The sequence below is a fragment of the Ictalurus punctatus genome, chromosome 19 (assembly GCF_001660625.3).
Source record: "Ictalurus punctatus breed USDA103 chromosome 19, Coco_2.0, whole genome shotgun sequence".
NCBI lineage: Eukaryota > Metazoa > Chordata > Actinopteri > Siluriformes > Ictaluridae > Ictalurus > Ictalurus punctatus.
In genome coordinates, this window is record NC_030434.2 from 8,189,554 (window position 1) to 8,209,648 (window position 20,095).

General features: G+C 42.2%; 1 protein-coding gene across 1 annotated transcript in view; it reads right to left on the reverse strand.

Annotated features, from left to right (window-relative positions):
• snap91b (synaptosome associated protein 91b) overlaps nucleotides 1–20,095 on the reverse strand; it is a 36,060-nt gene that overhangs the window by 6,198 nt on the left and 9,767 nt on the right. Inside the window, exons 2-17 of the mRNA XM_017494480.3 lie at nucleotides 16,966–17,108; nucleotides 16,677–16,752; nucleotides 16,484–16,586; nucleotides 15,779–15,872; nucleotides 14,006–14,117; nucleotides 13,783–13,889; nucleotides 13,646–13,687; nucleotides 10,712–10,773; nucleotides 10,333–10,338; nucleotides 10,220–10,232; nucleotides 9,988–10,118; nucleotides 9,776–9,846; nucleotides 8,506–8,520; nucleotides 8,125–8,295; nucleotides 5,433–5,531; nucleotides 929–1,003 (exon numbers count right to left, since the gene is read on the reverse strand). Of these exons, the coding sequence (XP_017349969.1) occupies nucleotides 929–1,003; nucleotides 5,433–5,531; nucleotides 8,125–8,295; nucleotides 8,506–8,520; nucleotides 9,776–9,846; nucleotides 9,988–10,118; nucleotides 10,220–10,232; nucleotides 10,333–10,338; nucleotides 10,712–10,773; nucleotides 13,646–13,687; nucleotides 13,783–13,889; nucleotides 14,006–14,117; nucleotides 15,779–15,872; nucleotides 16,484–16,586; nucleotides 16,677–16,752; nucleotides 16,966–17,108 (1,320 nt within the window). The remainder of the gene's footprint in view (nucleotides 1–928; nucleotides 1,004–5,432; nucleotides 5,532–8,124; nucleotides 8,296–8,505; nucleotides 8,521–9,775; nucleotides 9,847–9,987; nucleotides 10,119–10,219; nucleotides 10,233–10,332; nucleotides 10,339–10,711; nucleotides 10,774–13,645; nucleotides 13,688–13,782; nucleotides 13,890–14,005; nucleotides 14,118–15,778; nucleotides 15,873–16,483; nucleotides 16,587–16,676; nucleotides 16,753–16,965; nucleotides 17,109–20,095) is intronic.

Genomic DNA, 20,095 nt, shown 5'->3' on the forward strand with positions numbered 1-20,095 from the left:
CTGTTCATCTAGTCCATCCATCCACCCATCCATCCATCATTTCATCCACTGCTTTTTGTAGCCATCCCATCTAATCTAGTAATTGGAGCATCCATCCATCCATCCATCAACTGGAGCAGACTGTTATATACACACACAAGTTTGGACATGATTAGAACGGTCTGGCTAGTCTGGCTCACAGGCTTCGAGTCCCTCTCTCCTTTCTACTCAGTTACTGTCACAGAGCCAGGGCTGAATATTTTACTGCAATGCAGTCGTGTACTGTGGAATAACAGCTTGTATAGGAGCATCAGGACTCACCGTAGCACAGGAGGTAGCAAGCAATGACCCAGACCAAGATTGGAGAGAGATGAAAGAAATCATGGTAGAAGCAGAGAAGGTAAATAAATCAACAAAACAATGACACGCAAGAAAGCATGGAAATGTAGGCAAAGAAAATAAAGTGAAAGAAAAATGAGAACATGATCAAAGCAAAGAATAACAAAAGGAAATCGAGATTGGCATAACGTGAGGAAGAGTGATATGATAAAAAAGAGAAAGAGCAGTACAGAGGAATTCAGCATTAAGCAGGAAGTACTCAGAGACTTTAAATACACAAATGGCGGTGCAAATACTGGCATGGACAGTGAACAAACAGCTTGCCTTCACCCACTCCAACACACTATGCCATATAAACACGAACCACAAGACACCAACTGAAACGTCTCACTCACACTATCCTCGGCTATGGACAACAGCATACACACTGTATCAAGCAATGCCACTCTAGAACACACACCACACAGGTCAATAACACAATGTAATGCACACACGGCACACTTCACTGGTTAGTACGCACTCACAATGACACTGTAGCTCAAATATACTTCACAGGACACATCAAATTGAAGAATGTCACACAAGTGAATAAGAGGCAGAAGTACAGTACCTCCCATTAGATCTCCTCCTGCAGATGTTGCTGGTGCTGGAGCTGTGGGTTGGCCATTGCCTGCACCTGCAGAGTCTGGTGGACCACATCAGACCACACGGTGCCAAATCAGGCCACAGGAAGAATCCATGCAGCATGAGGGCAGAGAATGGTTAAGAATGAGCCGTCGGCGACACACTGAGAGAGACACACAGACCGAGTGTCAATCACACCAAGCAGGGACACCATTATTTATTTATTTATTTTATTTATTTTTTTGCAACAGTTTGCAAGAGACATTTTTTTTTCCCTCTGTGTGTAAATGTCTTTAAATGTCACACCTTAAGCATTGTTTTTGCGTATAAATGCAACGGACGAGTCTATCAATCGCATAAGAGATGGAAACTTTAATGAGAGCAAACACATGTACACACAGTTTATACGCGCAGTTCCCCAACAAACAGAAATGTTTTGCTTGACAAATCAACCTGGTATCCAGTCACACAGAGGCAGGAGAGAAAGACATTTACATGAGCACACACACACACACACACACACACACAAAGCAAACAGCTCTCGAGCAAGCCAAGTGTTTCCTTCGTAGCAAAGTCTTTTCCACTTCATAACTGACATCCACACAACCATCGACGTTTTCTTTCAAAGTTCCATCTCAACCTCAAGCAAAAGAAAACACCCAGCAGCTATGCTGCATTCGACTAAAAGTCTTAACTCGTAATCTCCGACCTCCGACTAGTAAAAAAAAAACAACGACAAAGAAAACGCCTTCTCAGCTCTGGAACTCGGGACGGTCTGCTCAACCCCGGGTTCAGTAAGTGACGTCAAATCAGCATGGCTGCTCACAGCATCGACGGTAAACGCGGTAGCACCTCGTACCTTTACATGAGTTATACTGTAGAAACAATTACCTCGCTTTAGATCAATCAGCATACAGATAAACTCAGCAAAAAAAAATTAAATAAACGTCCCTTCTTTCAGGAGACTGTATTTTAAAGATAATTTTGTAAAATCCGTATAAGCTTTACAGATATGTATCGGAAAGGGTTTAAACGATGTTTTTCACGCTTGTTCACTGAACCATAAACAATTATTGCACATGCACATGTGGAACAGTCCTTAAGTCACTAACGGTTTAGGCGATTACGGTCACGGTTACAATAAGTTAGGACACTAACAAGACTTTTCTACTGACTCTGAAAAACACCAGGAGAAAGACGTCCAGGGTTCCTGCTCACCTGCGTGAACATGCCATAGACCTGCTGCAGGGAGGCATGAGGACTGCAGATGTGTCCAGAGCGATAAACTACAATGTCTGTAATGTAAGACGCCTAAGACGGTGCTACAGGGAGACAGGAAGGACAGCTGATCGTCCTCGCAGTGGAAGATTACACGTAACCACGTGACCCCCAGACGTGATCGAGAACTTCCCTTGCCTCGGTGGAAGAGTGGAGGAACATCTCACAGCAAGGACTGACCAATCTGGTGCACTGTAGTACTTACAGCAGATACCACCTGTTAATTTTAATATTGACCCCCACTCTGAGACTTGTTCAGTTTATGTCTCAGTTGTTGAATCTCTTTATGTTAATACAAATATTTACACGTTAAGAAATTTGCTGGAAATAAACGCAGTTGAATGTGAGAGGATGTTTCTTTTCTTTTTTTTTGCTGAGTATATGTTCGCTTGTTAAATCTGCAACACTGACTATACAGATCACTCCTAGTTTTTTCCCCACTTTGTAGCTTGAACGCACGGAGGTAAAAAAAAAAAAACGCGATTCCGAATTGCCACTTTTGAGGAAAGTCGAATGCAGCAATAAAATGAACCCCAACCTGGAACACCAGAGCCTCCACCTAGAAACTTGGTACCCACCCCCGACCGAATCCAGAGCCGCACCACCGTCCAGCCAGCTCACAGGGGCCGAGAGAGCAGCAGGGGGCGGGCTGAACACATCTGCAGCATGAGCATCAAGACGGGGGTTTGTTCACAATTCGTTTCTAATAACTCTCTGTTCGATCACTCATTACTAAAGAAGATGGAAAACCTGGAAAACCTCAATGTATTAGATATTGTGCACTGCACAAGAAGAAAAAGCTGAAACAGTGCAAGCTGAAAGAGTGATGAGCAAACCATGAGTCATGGGAAACCCCAAAGGGGACTGCTGAAAAGGGAGAACAAGAGGGGGAGATAAAATGAGGTTGCAGCTCCATTTGGATAACCCAGGCACCGAAGAGGAGAATTTTTAGCGTATCTTGAGCAGCCAAGAGAAGGAAAGGAGTCAGTGGGGGAAAGGGATAACTGCATACCTGATGAAAACAGGTCTAGACTGGGCGCACGCTCTGATATGGGTACAGATGGTTCAGGCACGGAATCAAAAAAACCTAGGGGCAAGGACACAGAGCCGCATACTATATGCACATGAATATGTTAGACCTGATAAATGCAATACAAAATAAAGCACAGCAAATGAGGTGATGGGATTAACACACACCAAGCCAGCAAACACATCAATCACCTCTGTGGATCTGTGTGCAAACACTAGGACTTCAAATAAAACACATGAATCAATCTCACATGAATGATTCATTCAGTTACAAGTCAAACAGGTTAGAGTCCTTTTCATCTCACAGACACCCCTTCAAGCCTCTGTGTAATTTAGTTTGCTTGAAGAAAAGGACTAAACTGCTTTCAAACAAGCTGCTCTGTAATATTCGTTGGTGCGACATGTCTAGGCAAAAAACGCAGCCTGGGAATGAGAACACGTGTCACTCAAGGGTGTCATGCAGGGGCACACAGTCAGAATTTACCACTAAACAGATCTATCGTGGGAGCTGCAGGGGCTGGAGCGATGGGCGTGCTGGAGGTGAGTGGGGTCTGAACTGTGGCAGGTGACACAGAGCCGAATAACGAGGCGCTGCTCTCCAAGGGCTGCATGGAGAACATGTCCAGCTGTGGGGAAACAGTCGCACAATCCACAGCTGGGGCAAATGGGTCTTGATGAGAGGAGAAAGGGAAGAACCATAAATGTAAAAAACTCTACGAAGAATCTGCAGGACCAAAAAAATACCCGTGTCTGTTTAGTCTTGTGCAAACGCAATCTGAAATGACGCCCAAAAGTCACTACCGAGTTTTATTTGAATCATAACCCAGGAAAAACGATCAAGCTTAGAGCGTTGATATCATATAAGTTAAATGATTAGACACACCGACAACATGTCATTGAAGTAGTTCAAGTAGGTAAAATACATAAAACTTTTCAAAACGTCGGTCAAATGTTGCCGTATGGAAACAATGTGCAATGGTGGAAAGTATCATATATTCAAAAATCACACGAAATGTATGAGATTGGAATTCCAATTACATTTGCCACCTAGTAAGCATGTAAAAGTTATATCTTCTACATAAACTGCTCAACTGCAAAAGGTCTGACAGTTTGTCTTACTTTGAATTAGAATAAAAAAATATATAAACATACTATTAGAGAAGCCTGGTGTCTTTTGTTGGTGTTGCTAAGTAGGCCTGTTTCAATTCATAAAAGCACAGACCACAGTTCCATTTAATCGCATGTTGTTGCCATATGGCAACAATCACATTTGACCCTTTTAAAGAATACTCAAAATATATAAACTTGTTTAAATTGCAAAAAAACAAAGGTTAACTTGATCTAGACAGTGTTTTCCTTTAAGTAGTTTTGCCTAAATATTGAAAAAAGAAAAAAAAGAAAAGAAAAAAAAAATTAATTTTAAGAGCCCTCTGGTGGTGAACTTCACCATGCCATGTTATTGCAGAAAAAGGAAATGCAAATAGCACTTCCAGGTCACGTGAAATGGCAACGTTAAGGCCCTCTGTTTCCAGTAACATAGGAAAACAGCCGTTTTGTATTACTGCCTATCAGAAAATTGGAGATAAATAGGGCACCTGGCAACACCATGCAGTAAAGGGTTAAATAATTATCTGTATAAAGATTCAAAACTAATGCCAAAGATTAGCAATACATGATATCGTACACGGTCGTTTGGACCCCGTAATTTGTTAAGACGAGGACGTACAGTAAGCGAGAGACATTTCAAAATACATCAGAGACTCCGTAAAGCAAAACAGTACTGGAAAGATTAAGAGAAAGATTTCCAAATATGGAAATGTTTTAAACCATCCTTCCTTCACGCTATCAGTGGGAGTCAGAACAACGTGCACGTGACATGCGAGTGAGTGCAACGGTTCAAGACGGGTTGTCATGACATCGCAGAATGACAGTCGTCATGGTAACGGCCAGCCTGGTGGAGAGGGAGATCCGAACCCGTTGTCAATAAAAGCAGTGCACACGGCCCAATCGTACGATGGCGCAATTTGAAAGACATCAGGCTGAGAATTATCTGTATATTATCTGTACAAACAAGTTTAATGATCACAGAAATACACAAATGACTTCCATGGTTTAATCAGACACGTAATCAAATTCACACACACACACACACACACACACTGACGTGTACAGTCAGCACCCACCATTTGTAGCAGAAGCGTCAGCGGCAGGAGCGGCCGTGGTGCCCGAACCCCCCGTCTCCACAGCAGATGCTGGTTCAGCTGATGGGCTTCCAAACGCACCTAAATCCCCAATGACGTGCAAAAATAGATGGGGGAAGAAAAGAGAATATTAGAATTTCAGTGAGAAAAGACCTGAAAATACTGCTTGTGGAAAAAAAAACTTTCAGCTGAAGATTCTCTCCAGAGCCTGTAAATCTCCTTCCAGTGCCCTGGATGTCTGCTGAATAGATCGATCTTCTGTTGATTTGGACGTGTGAGCAAATTAAATCAGTGAACGGATATTAATCGAGTTAGAATTTGCCTTTTTGCTAAATAATCCATCATTCATATTCACCCAGTATCTATATCAGGGTGATACCCGTGCATATCAGATATCGGCAAAGATTGGAATCAGACTTGGCAAAGAAATGTATTTCTGCAACTGGAAAACTGAGACAAAAAGTCTCATGAACAGCTTTTTCCCTTCAGCTGTGCTAATGTTGAACTCAGCCTCTACGCTTTAACCGCCAGCTTCCACCTCATAACGAAACATTAGCACTAGACACCATACTATACTGCATGGTGCGTTACTGCTATTATCTGCAATTACTTACAAGTACTCGCACTTTAACGCAGTTCTGTCATACTACAATTATTTCGTTTTCATTAAATGTAAATAAAAACAGAATGCCGTGATTTGCGAATCTCATAAACCCGTATGTTATTCACGACAGAACAGAAAACATATCAAATGTTTAAACGGAGGAAACGTACCGTTTTAAGGAGAAAATAAGGTCGTTTTGAATTCGACGGCCGCAGCACGTCTAAAAAACGTTGGCAACAAAAGGCCGGAGAAGTAAGTGTTACTGAAAAGAAACAGCTGGAGGTTCATTGGTAACAGGTCGGTAATATGACTGGGTATAAAAAAGAGTATCATAGAGAGGCGGAGTCTCTCAGAAGAAAAGATGGGATGGAATCTGGATGGAAGCGTATGTTGCTCTAAAACCTGTATATACCTTTCAGCATTGATGGTGTCTTTCCAGATGTGCAAACTGTCCATTCCGTAAGCACTAACGCACCCCCGTACTATCAGAGATGCAGGCTTTTGAACTGAGCGCTGATACAAAGCCAGTTAGTCCCGCTCCTCTTTAGTCCTCCTTAGTTTAGAGGGCGCAGCGTCCATGGTTTCCAAAAAGAATTTCAAATTTCGATTCGTCTGACCACAGAACAGTTTTCCACTTTGCCTCGGTCCATTTTAAATGAGCTTTGGCCCAGAGAAGACAGCGGCGTTTCTGGATCATGTTCACATGTGGCTTCTTCTTTGCATGATAGAGCTTTAACCAACTTTGTGGATGGCACGGCGAACTGTGTTCACAGACGATGAGTTCTGGAGGTGTTTCTGAGCCCATGCAGTGATTTCCATTACAGAATCACGCCTGTTTTTAATGCAGTGCCGCCTGAGGGCCTGAAGATCACGGGCATTCAATATTGATTTTCACCCTTGTCCCTTCAGCACAGAGATTTCTCCAGATTTTCATGATATGTACTGTAGAAGATGAGATATTCATAGTCTTCGCAATTTAACGTTGAGGAGCATTATTCTGAAATTGTTCCACAAATTATAGATTTGTGCAGACTGCTTCACGTTTGCCCATCTTTACTTCTGAGAGACTCTGCCTTTCTAAGATCCTCTTTTTATACCCAATCACGTTACTGACCCGTTGCCAATTAACCTCCGGCTGTTTCTTGTTAGTAACATTTACTTTTCCAGCCTTTTGTTGCCCCGTCCCAACTTTTTTGAGACGTGTCGCAGCCGTCACATTCAAAACGACCTTGTTTTGTTCTTAAAATGGTACGTTTCCTCAATTTAAACGTCTGATATGTTTTCTGTGTTCTACTGTGAATAACATAAGGGTTTATACGATTTGCAGAATCATTGCATTCTGTCTTTATGTACATTCTACACAGTGTCCCAACTTTTTTTGAAATCGGGGTTGTATTTGCACGTCATTGCTATTTGCACATCTGCATTTACTGTAATACACTGTATGTATCTACTGTATCATACCGCATTGCGTTACTCTTTACTCGTACTCTGACAGTGACAATAAAGTTGAGCCTAACCAAATGTTTACATATAAAAATGCTGTTTTTTTGTGTGTGTGTGTGTGAAAATGTCTAACTGTGAAGTGCTTTAGTTAAAAAAGAAAATGACATTGTATGGGTATCGGTATCGACTGATACTCAGTTTCGTTATCGGTATTGGTATAGAAAAAGAGAAAGTCGTATCATACCAGCTCTAATTCTAACTCCTAATCAAGTCTTGTAGTTTTGGGGTGAATGAAGAAAGAAAAACGAGTAAGAACGTGAAAATGAAAGCAGGATATACAGTATGGACGGGATAGTTTTATAATTAGAGCACATTTTGTAACGAAAGGGTTTACTGCTTCACAAATATTCTTATCTCAGGCAAGGTGTTAAGCCACTATTGGGTCTTCCACACACTCATGATAAGAGCATGAAATACAACCATGTACGGAATTGTAGTGAAATTACGAAAATGACGAACCTCCCCTTTAATCTGTGTTTAACACCACTGAATGTAAAGCATATGCTAAAGTGCGTGTCTTCCTATTTTGTTTTTCCTCTGGCTAAACCATCCTTCTCTACTGACCTCCTAGGAGATCCGCCGAGCTCGGGGTTGGGCCAGCGGCGGTAGAGGGAGGGGCTACAGAAGCAGCGCCTTCACCAGCTGGGGGACTAGACACAGCTGTCGCAGGAGAGGTAGAGTCTACAGCAGGGGTGGGGTCAGGGAGGAGACTCTCCGTAGTGTAGGAACCGAATTCTACGAAAGCCACGGCACCATCGGACCGCATCAAAACCGCAAAGTAATACAACACGGCGACAGAAAAGGGCGAAGACAGGAGCACATTTCAGAGAGAAAGAGAAAAAGAGATTCGGAATGAGACAAGGCTGGGAAGCAAGAAGAAAGGACAACAGTGGAAAACTACTGACGGTCTGGCTGTCAGGAAAAAAAACCAAAACAAATACTCACCCGACCCCAAAAGATCTGCAGCAACATAGCCAAAAAAAAAAAAGAAGATATCATCAGAATGTATCTACAGGTATGATCAATAAGTATATATCATGCATGAACATTCTAAACACAATTCAGCATAAAGACTTGCAATGCTCGAATGTTCGATTGGTCAGAGGATGTCGATGAATTTTCTATAACAGCAGCTCTGCAAGTAGTTCTGGCTGCGAGGTTTATATTAATGTGTTCATTCTAATACATTACTGTTTCTATAGTAACAACTCACACAGGTTCTTGTATGGCAGATGCTCAACATAATAAAAACCATGTATGATTGTTGATGTTTTTTCGTAAGGGACACTTATCCAAGGAGTCAGCGTTTGGTAACAGTCAGATATAACGTGTTAAATTACGTTTTCCTACACAGTAAAGTCTGCAAGATTCAGACGGACCTGTGGTTTGTGGCTTCTCAGAAACATGACGAGCTCAGATGGTTGGTTTTTTTTTTTTTTTTGGTCTAACTAAAAAACTTGAAAGGCTGATGAGAGAACAATTTATATTGAAATTTTTTTTTTTTTTTTTTTACAGGCATTCCACAAATGAAACGTAATTAGAATTGGATATAAAGTACTCTGTGTTGCTCTTTAATGAATAAAAATGTTAATTGTGGGTAACTTGTTGTGGTACAAGAGGAATAAAACATTTAGAGAAACGCTGTTATTGGAATAATGAAGCACATCTATGTGCAGTATTTACAGTTGAAGTCATAAGTTTATATACACCTTGTAGAATCTGCAAAATATTAATAATCATTTTTTTAAATAAGGGGGATCATAAAAATTGCACTGATTCTCAAGAAGGCAACACGATACATTAAGAGCCAGGGGGGTGTAAACTTTTGAACAGGATGATCTGTGTATATTGTTATTATTTTGTCTTCTGTATGCAGTTTCTGAAGGGCAGTACTAAATGTGAAAAAAAAGAGCTTTAAACAAAATAATAATAATTTACACCGATCATCCTGTTCAAAAGTTTACACCCCCCCCCTGGCTCTTAATGTATCGTGTTGTCTTCTTGAGCGTCAGTGAACGTGTGCAGCTTTTGTAACAGTCGTGTACGAGTCCCTCGGTTGTTCCTCAACGCTATCTATCGGTCTATCTATCTATCTACTGTATCTATCTCCAAAATAATCAACTTATCCGCTTTTTTCCCCTTACATACTGTACGTCCTTCCTCAGTAGCTCATGTACACTGAGAGAAGAACAATAGTTCAATGTGCACTTTTTACCTCCCCAGGATGTTGGAGCAGTTGAAGCAGGCGCCCCTGAAGAAGACAGCGGATCCAAATCCAGCAGAGAACTATAAAGAAGTCGGCAGTGAAACAGTCAGAGAATTTAGTAATAAATTTACAAAAAAAAAAAAAAAAAAAAGAGCAACATCTGGAAGCGTTTGATCACGTAAATGGAGTTTGATGTGAGAATGCGCGACGCGGTCGCTCACTCAGTGGCAGGCTCGGCGGAAGCGGGCGCAGCCGCAGCCGCAGCCTCCGCAGGCGGTGGCTCCAGGGTGGGCACAGAGGCTCCGGATTTGGACGGAGTGGACGTCGGAGAGACGTTGTTGGTGGGTGATCCCTGCAATATGAGACAAAAAAAAAAAGAGGGCATGAATGTGCATGGATGTACATGGGTGAATTTACATATGCATGAGAAACGGATTTGAAAAGAAACCTCACCTTTGTCGGAGACCTGACGGATGAAGAAAGATCGGACAGCTGTTCAGTCAACACACTCTATATTCGATTATAAAAGTACATACGGAATATAGTATAGAACTCAAAACACTTACCCCTCTCTGAGAACGTACCGAACACGACGAAAGGAAAGAGAAAATGTGTCATAACTTATACCACAGGTATGTACTATAATGAGTCTTTAACGATCACATATACAGTAGAGCACGGTGAAATTCTTTTCTTCACATACCCCAGCATGTCAGGAAGCTGAGGTTAGAGCGCAGGGTCAGCCATGATACAGCGCCCCCTGGAGCAGAGAGGGTTAAGGACCTTGCTCAAGGGCCCAACAGTGGTAGCTTGGCAGTGCTGGGGCTTGAACCCCCGACCTTCCGATCAGTAACCCAGAGCCTTAACCGCTAAACCACCACTGCCCCGTTATACACGGATAATGCTCATAAGCACAAATGTGTTCAAGCCAGAGCTTTTATTTACCCTTTCTTTCCCTCTAGACTGTTCATGTGTGTCTCCAGAGATTCCAGAATACTGCTGGGAGCCTATGAGCAACACACACACACACAATACCTGGTCATTATCATAGGGACAGCAAATTACTCCACACTCCCAGCACACTATCAGACAGAAACCGCACACCTGAGTGACTTTATACTTACCATATATCATGTAAAAGTCATTTCGAAGAATCACTAATCACCCTGAACACTAATCACACTCCAAATCAGTTCAGCACACCATCTCACACTGAGATGCAAACTGAGTGCGCACACACACACACACACACACGCACGCGCACAGAGCTACACTTTAACTCATTGCTTCCTTTTGGTTTTTGGTCAGTCACCAGCTAATGTTGCTAATCTCCTCAAAGTAATTGCTGATTGCTGTTCCTACAGAGGAACTTGGGAAGGAGGCAGCGTACTGAAAATGTTCAATCTACCTCCGAGGGTGCTGAGAGCGATGCAAAAATAATAATATGTAGAACATACTTTAACATGTAGTAGTGTGAAGGAGCATTATTTGTAAACGGTCTGCACTTATTTAGCGCTTTTTTAATCTTAGCGGTTCTACAGAGCACTTTACACTGTGTCTCATTCACCCATTCACACACACACACACACACACTCCAATGGTAGCAGAGCTGCCACTCAAGGCGCTAACTTGCCATCGGGAGCAACTCGGGGTTCAGTGTCTTGCCCAAGGACACTTCGGTATGTGGAGTCACGTGGGCCGGGAATCGAACCGCCAACCGTATGATTCATGGACCACCTGCTCTACTACTTGAGCCACAGTCACCCCCCACCAATATTCTTCTTATATTTAATAATGAACGACGCATCACTGTTCATTGCTAGAGTTAACGTTACAGAGCATCACCGAGACTAGTGTCTTCAGGACCATGGAGTTTGCACCTTGCGATTTCTTTATAACACCACAAGCTGTGGTTTTGTGTCATTAAATAAAAAAGAGAACGACTATACATAGATCCTATAGCGTCAGCCGTAACAGTAACTCAGTCACGTGTCGGGAACGCTACAGACATCTCCTCACAGAAAATGTCACCATATCAACGATTCTACGCTTTTCTTTGTTATACAACAACGCGTTTGAAATCCGTTTATGATTAGGTATAGATTAGGTGGAGGGTCTGCTGTACAGGTCCCTGTGCATGAGACTATATAAATATCAATGTATTAGAATGAGCACAACTATCAATTATGTTACAGTAGTAAATATTTAGATCTGTGGTGCTATTCATCAACACCTTCGAGATTCGAGGATTCAACCATCCATCCATCCATCCATCTTCTATACCGCTTTATCCTTTTCAGGGTCACGGGGAAACCTGGAGTCTATCCCAGGGGGCATGGGGCACAAGGCGGGGTACACCCTGGACAGCGTGCCAATCCATCGCAGGGCACAATCATATACACACTCACACACCCATTCAGACACTACGGACACTTTGGACACGCCAATCAGCCTACCATGCATGTGTTTGGACTGGGGGAGGAAACCGGAGTACCCGGAGGAAACCCCCGCAGCACCGCAAACTCCACACACACACACAGGGTCACGGTGGGAATCGAACCCCCGACCCTGGAGGTGTCAGGCGAACGTGCTAAACACTAAAAGAAATACATATTTGACTACCAGGTGTGACATCATCGCTCGTGCCACATGCGCTTTCCCGTATCCCTGTACTTTTATTATTTACGATTTATCGCTCATCATTAACTGGTAGTTTATAATACTATACAGTGGGGTACAAAAGTCTAAGAGCACTAACGGAAATGCTTCTATGTTGCATTCTTTTCGATTTTAATACAACGATTTTCATTACAAATGATAAAATGATATTACTGACAACAACTCGAGCGAAAAGTCGATTCTTCGCTTTAATGAGCTGGCATGGACTCCCCAAGCTTGAGTAAAACCTTATGACCCGTTTTAGATCAACTCTATCGGAGCGTCGTCTGATCACACGCTTCGATAGAAGAGATTAGACGTGAGGAAAATCTGACCTTTTGTACGAAGCAGTTAACACGGTCAATATCGCACATTTAAGTAGGGACCTAGAACTAGAGCAGAATATTGAATACTAACGACATTGGATATTTACGTTCTAAAACCTTCCGTGTATTTTTATTTCCAATTTTAATTCTTGGACCCCACTGTACATAATATTGTAAATATACAGTATAATTGTAAGCTTTTTTTTGTGCTGCTGTTGTTGTTTTTTTTTGTTGTTGTTTTTTTAACTATTATTGTTGTTGCTGTTGTTATTCCTAAATTAAAGAAGCAATGCATTAAGCTGTAGCCCCGGTGTCTCTGCTCTGCACATGATTACCGGGTCCTCTTCCCGGCAGTTGTTAAACTGGCAGTCCTCGTCGTCCGAGTCTGCCAGGTCAGCCACCACCCCCGGGTGAAGACACTGAGAACGCCCAGTATCACGGCGACAAGAATGAAGGACAAAGCCCTTTAGTAGCGCACCGAATGGCGCTATGTAGTCTGGTTAATGGAAAAGTACTAACAATGCCCCTTAATCAGATTTAGCAAGTTAAAGGTTGTTTAGGAATATGACGGTCTGTGAAACCATTAGATCACCATGCTATGATACGATAATGCTAAACACTGTTATAATTAGGTTCTGAAAGGACGTTAGTTAGTCGTAGTTAAGGTTAGTTAGATAATCAGACTCCAAGTAAGTATTTTTTAAAAAGGTAGAGACCTGGAAGTTCAATATCACTGTACGCATTCTTTAAGGCGAACTAACATAATAAAACGGCGTTCTACAACTCATTGAATACAAATCCATTTAAACAATCAACGTTAGTAAATACCCACGCGCGTACTGCATGAAATGAAAGATAAGTGAACGCAGAGTATATAATCATACAGATAACTTACATAAGATATGTCAGGAATGTCATTTTTGTCCACGCCGACTTGCTGAAAGGGAAGATCTTTATTGAGACAAACGGCACTGTCACGTAATAACATACGTTTCAGGAATTTTCTCACACGTCGAAGCATTTCTTTCATACCTCTGCGATTTTCATGAACTCTGAAATCTTCGTTACTCGCGTCAGAAACTTCTTATAGATCTCGAGCGACTCCTTGCAGTCAGATTTCTTCATTTTGAAATATTTCTCTGCATTAAAATAAAAAAAAAGAAAAAGAGCGCCCATTTATCAACCTTTGAATGAAAGATTTGGGAGAAGAAACATCGCATAGCAAAGTCGAGGTTTTCATTAAAACGTCACGCGCCTAATAAATTAATAATGCCGTCGTTGTAGGAGGCAAAGAGTTTAATCAGGTCCTTGAAGAGAAGCAGGAACCCTGCATTGATGATGCCATTGTTCAGGTCTTTGGGATGAACCTGCAAGAAGAAGGACAGACAATTGTGTGAGTGAGGCAACGTTATACAATACAGTGCCAAAGAGTACCTTCCAAAAAAAGCTTTCCAGTGTTATCCATCCATCCATCTTCTATACTGCTTTATCCTTTTCAGGGTCACGAGGAAATCTGGAGCCTATCCCAGGGAGCATGGGACAAGGCGGGGTACACCCTGGACAGGGAGCCAATCCATCGCAGTGCACATTCACACACCCATTCATACACTACGGACACTCTAGACATGTCAATCAGCCTAGCATGCATGTCTTTGGACTGGGGGAGGAAACCGGAGTACCCGGAGTACCCCACAGCACAGGGAGAACTGGAGGTGTGAGGCGAACGTGCCGACCACTAAGCCACCGTGCGCCCCCTATGCTTTCCAGTATTATATGACAGGAATATCACATTTATAATCAGAAAATAAAGTGACTAAAAACCCAAGGAATATTCCTTGCACTGACTTTATAGTGATTTTGTGTGCACATGCAGCGATAATGCAAGCGGCATTGTTCACACACTCACCTGTGTGTCTTATCTACATCCAGAAAATTTAAAAGCAACAACTAGATCACTGTGACCGCAGAGCTACAGCCCACGCACATCACCGACGGATTATCGCTCCTCGCACGGCCGCTGAAACGGTGCTGTTTTGGACAACACGGCAGCGAGAGGCTATAGTGCCGCGCCAGCTCTCTGTCTACCCTCAGGGAGATGACGGCAGAGTTTTAAAGTGGGCCTCAGAGAAAGCCAGGGCAGCACGTTCTCCCAGTATGGCTACGCTGATGCCTGTTGCTTTGTTTTCAGCACACAACGAAGATTACGAGGACGACACCGCTCCCTCACTGCCTCCCAGCCGACGATACCGCTCCCCGGGTCACGTCACGCCTCTGCTCAGCCTCACTTTACGCACACCAGACCGACTCGGCGATCGTACAGCTCTCACCTCGCGCCAATAAATAAGCGCTATAAGTTTTCCCTCACTTTGGTCTCCTGTGTGTCTGTGCTCTGCCTCTTGCAGCCCCGAGTCGCTACAATCACACATCAGAGCCAAAACAGTCGAACTGGAAAATGTTTCGCAACATTAAACTATTAAAAATCTCTATTAACGATTTCCGCTGTCATCGTGAGTGCTGTCATGGGCGGACCTTACATCCTAAAGTATTTACTAATAGGTTTGAAGGTGATATGAGAGGTTTTTTAAAACTGCAACACTAAACAGTGACGGTCTAGACTGGTACATAAACGAAGGACGTGATTCGAGAGATTATGTCTAGCAACGTGTCAGGATGGTAAAAAAGACTGAAGCACGTGCATGTGTCTCGTCTGAATGTGCCTCCAAGGAACATTTTCAAAATATTAGCACACACACACACAAAAAAAAAAAAAAAAATCCTACCGAATTCAATTATATGAAGAGACAAGCGCCCTTGGGCAAAAACTCTCGTTTTTTTTTTTTTTTTTTCTCCGCCCACAATAGAGATCTGACGCGTTCACAGGGTTGACGAGTAAAACGGATCGGTTTTAGCCTTTTATATCTAGACCAGTAAGACTGCTGGCGATCCTCGGTAATAAATTAGTAGGATGGTTTCTAATTAACGTAATCTAATTAATGAATCCGTTTCCGAGGGCCATGAAGTTACTCACATCGAATTCCAGTAGCGTGTCCACTTGAGTCTGCAGAGCCGGCATAGCCTTTAGCAGTTTTTCAGGAGCCATAGTCCTCATCACTCCATCAGCACTGCACACACACACACACACACACACAGCACATAAAGACCATGAATGGATATCAGTGAGAACAAACCCTGATGAGTAATAACGCATAGCAAACTGTATACTTTAAGTAATGTTCCTAGTACCAGGCATAGACATTGCCTCTTCACTATATGAGTGCAAGCCTGGTTTAGTTATCCGCTACAGAAATTTTATAAGACCTACACTAACCAGAAACATAAAACTATCCAATGTAAGCATTGTGATATTACAGTAAAACTCAGAGCCATGTCATTAAAAAAAAAACTGTTGCTAAGCAACAACAAAGGAATCTATATTTAACCTGTTTATTTCACTAGTGAGGGCTGGAACAGAAGCAAACGTCCACACATCACACCATTTTTCTACATTTCATCTTTTTTTTTTCACAGGAACCTTTTTTTACTTTCCCCGATCCGAAACGTTCTGTTACTTTTCCCTGAACAAACGTGAAACGCTTCGGTCAGAGTCGAGCAGCAGGAAGGATTTCAACAGCTTGAGTGTTAATGTTGCGGCACGCATACACAACACTGTCGGCAGATAGGTTTCTAAAACAAACACCAGTCCTCTGTTGGGAAACAGGAGAGAATGACGTACCCTTTCTTGACTCGAGTGAAATCGAAGGCCATTGCACGGTAAGCGTACGCTTTCTCGTTGAGGTACCGCGCGTATCGTCTGATAAATGTGGACATGTCGTAGCCTTGTTTTCCAAAAGACAGAACAACTTAGATTACGTACAGACTCAAATCAAAAACAAGTCGATGAATACGGCTCATGCGCGGACACTCACCGTGAGTACCGGTTTTGTCGATAAAATTGCTGAGGTTGAAGAGTGAATTCCTGGAGGCCAGGTACTGGATGAACCTCTGGAATGATTCAGACAGAAAAATCAACATCTTTGTATTTCTGCGAACTGCCTGTGCTCTAAAACGTAGAGACGGAACGGCGTGCTTGTCGGTGTGAAGCACGGCAGAACAATACTGACGAAACAAGCAGGAAAAAAATCGGCTACTCTGTAGTTCTCAATCAATCGAATTCTCCAATCGCTAAGAGGAATCCGATCTACACTAGAAACTGACCTCATTGCCATGGATACACATGTGGTGTGTGGTGACGAGCGCTTTGAAGACCACCACCCAGCTGGCATTCATCGCCCTCTCGAACAACGTGTCGGCCATCTGTGGGATGTTCACATTGGTCTCATTGGTGGCGGAGATCAGATCTAGAGAGGAAACAGATCGGCAAAGTCCGTGAAACACTCTGACACAGGTTCCTAAAAGAAAGAGGACCCACGTTAAACAAAAATATACTTATACTTGAACATATCTTTATTGAGGAAAATGATCCAATATTACATATCTGTGAAGCCTCATCGGATATCTGATATCTGAAATCTGAAAACAGCATTGTCCGTCCCTGCATGAGAGAGCGTCGCGAAGAACTTTACAGGCTTGCACTGCAGAAATAGCGCACGGGAAAAATATTGGAAATACGCAGAAAAAAAACAAAATGAGGAAAGCCTAGAAAATAAGCTCAGGTTATGTGTGTACAGTAATTACTGTATGTCCTACACTGTAAAAAAATAAATAATCTGTTAAAAATATAGCCAATTTCTGTTGGTGTTTTTAAATAAATAAATAAAAACAACATCGTGCTGTAAACAACAACATATGGAGGAATTTAGGGTGATTACATTGACGCCATCAACATTTACAATAGCATACAGCATTTTCTTAAAGCCATCTTCAGCCACTCTGGAGCATGCGTCATCACTCGCTTCCTGTCAGCATTTATACCACCATGACGAGGAGGATAACTAAAACAGCTATCCATCCATCCATCCATCCATCTATCCATCCATTCATTTTCCATACTGCATACACTACAAAGGGTCACCCAGAGCCTGGAGCCTATCCCAGGGGACTCGGGGCACACCCACACACTATGGACAATTTGGAAATGCCAATCAGCCTACAATGCATATCTTTGGACTTGGAAACCCCCGAAGAATGGGGAGAACCCCCAACCCCGGATAAGTAAAAGGTTGATTTGTTGGGGCATTTTTGACAGGTGGCAATCTTGGATTGATAAATACAATAAGTAACAACTTGCACGTTTAGTCTGGGTAGCGGAAGCAGATCTAACGCTAGCTAGCTAACTAGCTAATGCTGTCCTTATTCACTAATGTTAATGCCCATGATTGGAGCGAATAACAAATGTGCATCTTGTCTATCTATCTTATCTTGACTGACACACAGCAACATTTCTGAGCAAAAGTACCTGTTTACACCAGCGTTGAAAATTACACTCTGGGTATTTCTATAGCTAGCTTGCCGACAGCAGCCTGCTAGTGTTTAAACTCGTTTTCTCAGTTACTCGATTATGTGTACTGTACCTGGACGATCAGCGACCGTGTTTATGTTTTGTGAGAGTTCTTCACGAGTCCCTTGTTCGTCCTGAGCAGTTAAACTGCCCACTGTTCTTCAGAAAAATCCTCCAGGTCCGGCACATTCTTTACTTTTCCAGCATCTTCGGCATATTTGAGTCCTTTCCAACAGCGTATGATGTTGAGATCCGTCTTTTCACGTCGAGGACGACCGAGGGACTCGTACACGACTGTTACAAAAGGTGCAAACGTTCACTGATGATCAAGAAGGCAACACGATACATTAAGAGCCAGGGGGGTGTAAACTTTTGAACAGGATGATCAAAAAGTAAATTGCTAGTAATTTTGTCTTCTGGGAGACATGTAACTATTTTATTTAGCATCTGAAGGGCAGTATTAAATGAAAAAATAAGCTCTTTAAACAAAATAATAACAATTTACACCGATCGTCCTGTTCAAAAGTTTACACCCCCCTGGCTCTTAATGTATCGTGTTGCCTTCTTGATCGTCAGTGAACGTTTGCAGCTTTTGTAATAGTCGTGTGCGAGTCCCTCGGTCGTCCTCGGCGTGAAAAGACGGATGTCAACATCATATAGACGCTGTTGGAAAGGGCTCAAATATACAGAAGATGCTGGAAAAGTAAAGAATGTGCCTCTTATTTTGTTAACAGTGTTAAGATTTAGCAGATTCTTCAAGGGGTATGCAAATTTTTGGTCACAACTGTATATAGCACATTTCATACACAGTGGGAATTCAAAGTGCTTTACAGAAAGAAAATACAAGGTATTAAATATATATATATATATATATATATATATATATATATATATATATATATATATATAAGAACAAGAAATAAAGGTAAGAAATAAAAATGAGAAAAATGCATTAAATTAAGAATAAAAAGAGGTCATGGGTAAAAAGGGGAAAAGTTACAGAGCTAAAATGATATAAGATCAATCAGTAGAGTGCAGCATAGTGTTCAGTCAGTAATCGCGAGGTTAAATAGATTTGAGGCTAAAACATGGATTGTTTTCCTATATCAGCACTTCCCGAAGTGTTTTAGTCCTAACATAACATGAATAATGCAAAATAGTATTCCTCTGCAGCACTAACTATCCGTGTAGCTGTTTTGTACCATATGAAGACAGAAAGGTAAGAGGTTAGTGTATTATGCCATACACCAAGGGAAAGATTCCCTACAGAACAGAGGTCGTTCGATAAAAAGGAACATGCCCTCATTATATTGGTTTATCGGTAAAGTAGAGCATAGCCGTCCCCTCCCCCAGGTAATCTGGAGCATAAATACTGAGGACATAATCTCAGCCACAAAAGGGACCACAGAGAATATAATAAATACATATCGATTAATTTGTTGCACAAAGTGATCAATACTGAAAGCACAGAGTTCCCCTCTCTCTAAGCCTCTGTCATCTCTGTCAAGCGCCCCAAAATGCAGCGTTTCATCAGTCACCCCCCGACCCAAGAACGATCTCGCCCCTTCCTTAGTGACGCAACGTCTATACTGTTCCCCTGAAAGACGTCGAGTTCATCGGCATGGTAATAACAGAACAGAGTTACCGAGAAAGGTAATGAAAAAAACACAACGCAGCGGCTACAAAGTACTATTGATCTCTGCGGTCTGTATGCAGACATCACATCAGGGCTGGAAGAAGCTACCACATGAAGGCATTGGTGTTACCGACTGAGATGTAATTGGTTCAATAGGAACTGAGTTAGACAGGTGAAGATGAGCTTTTAAATATAGCTGTGGATCCAGCTCAGATTGCACTGGAGGTAAAGAAGCAGGATTAACGCTGCGT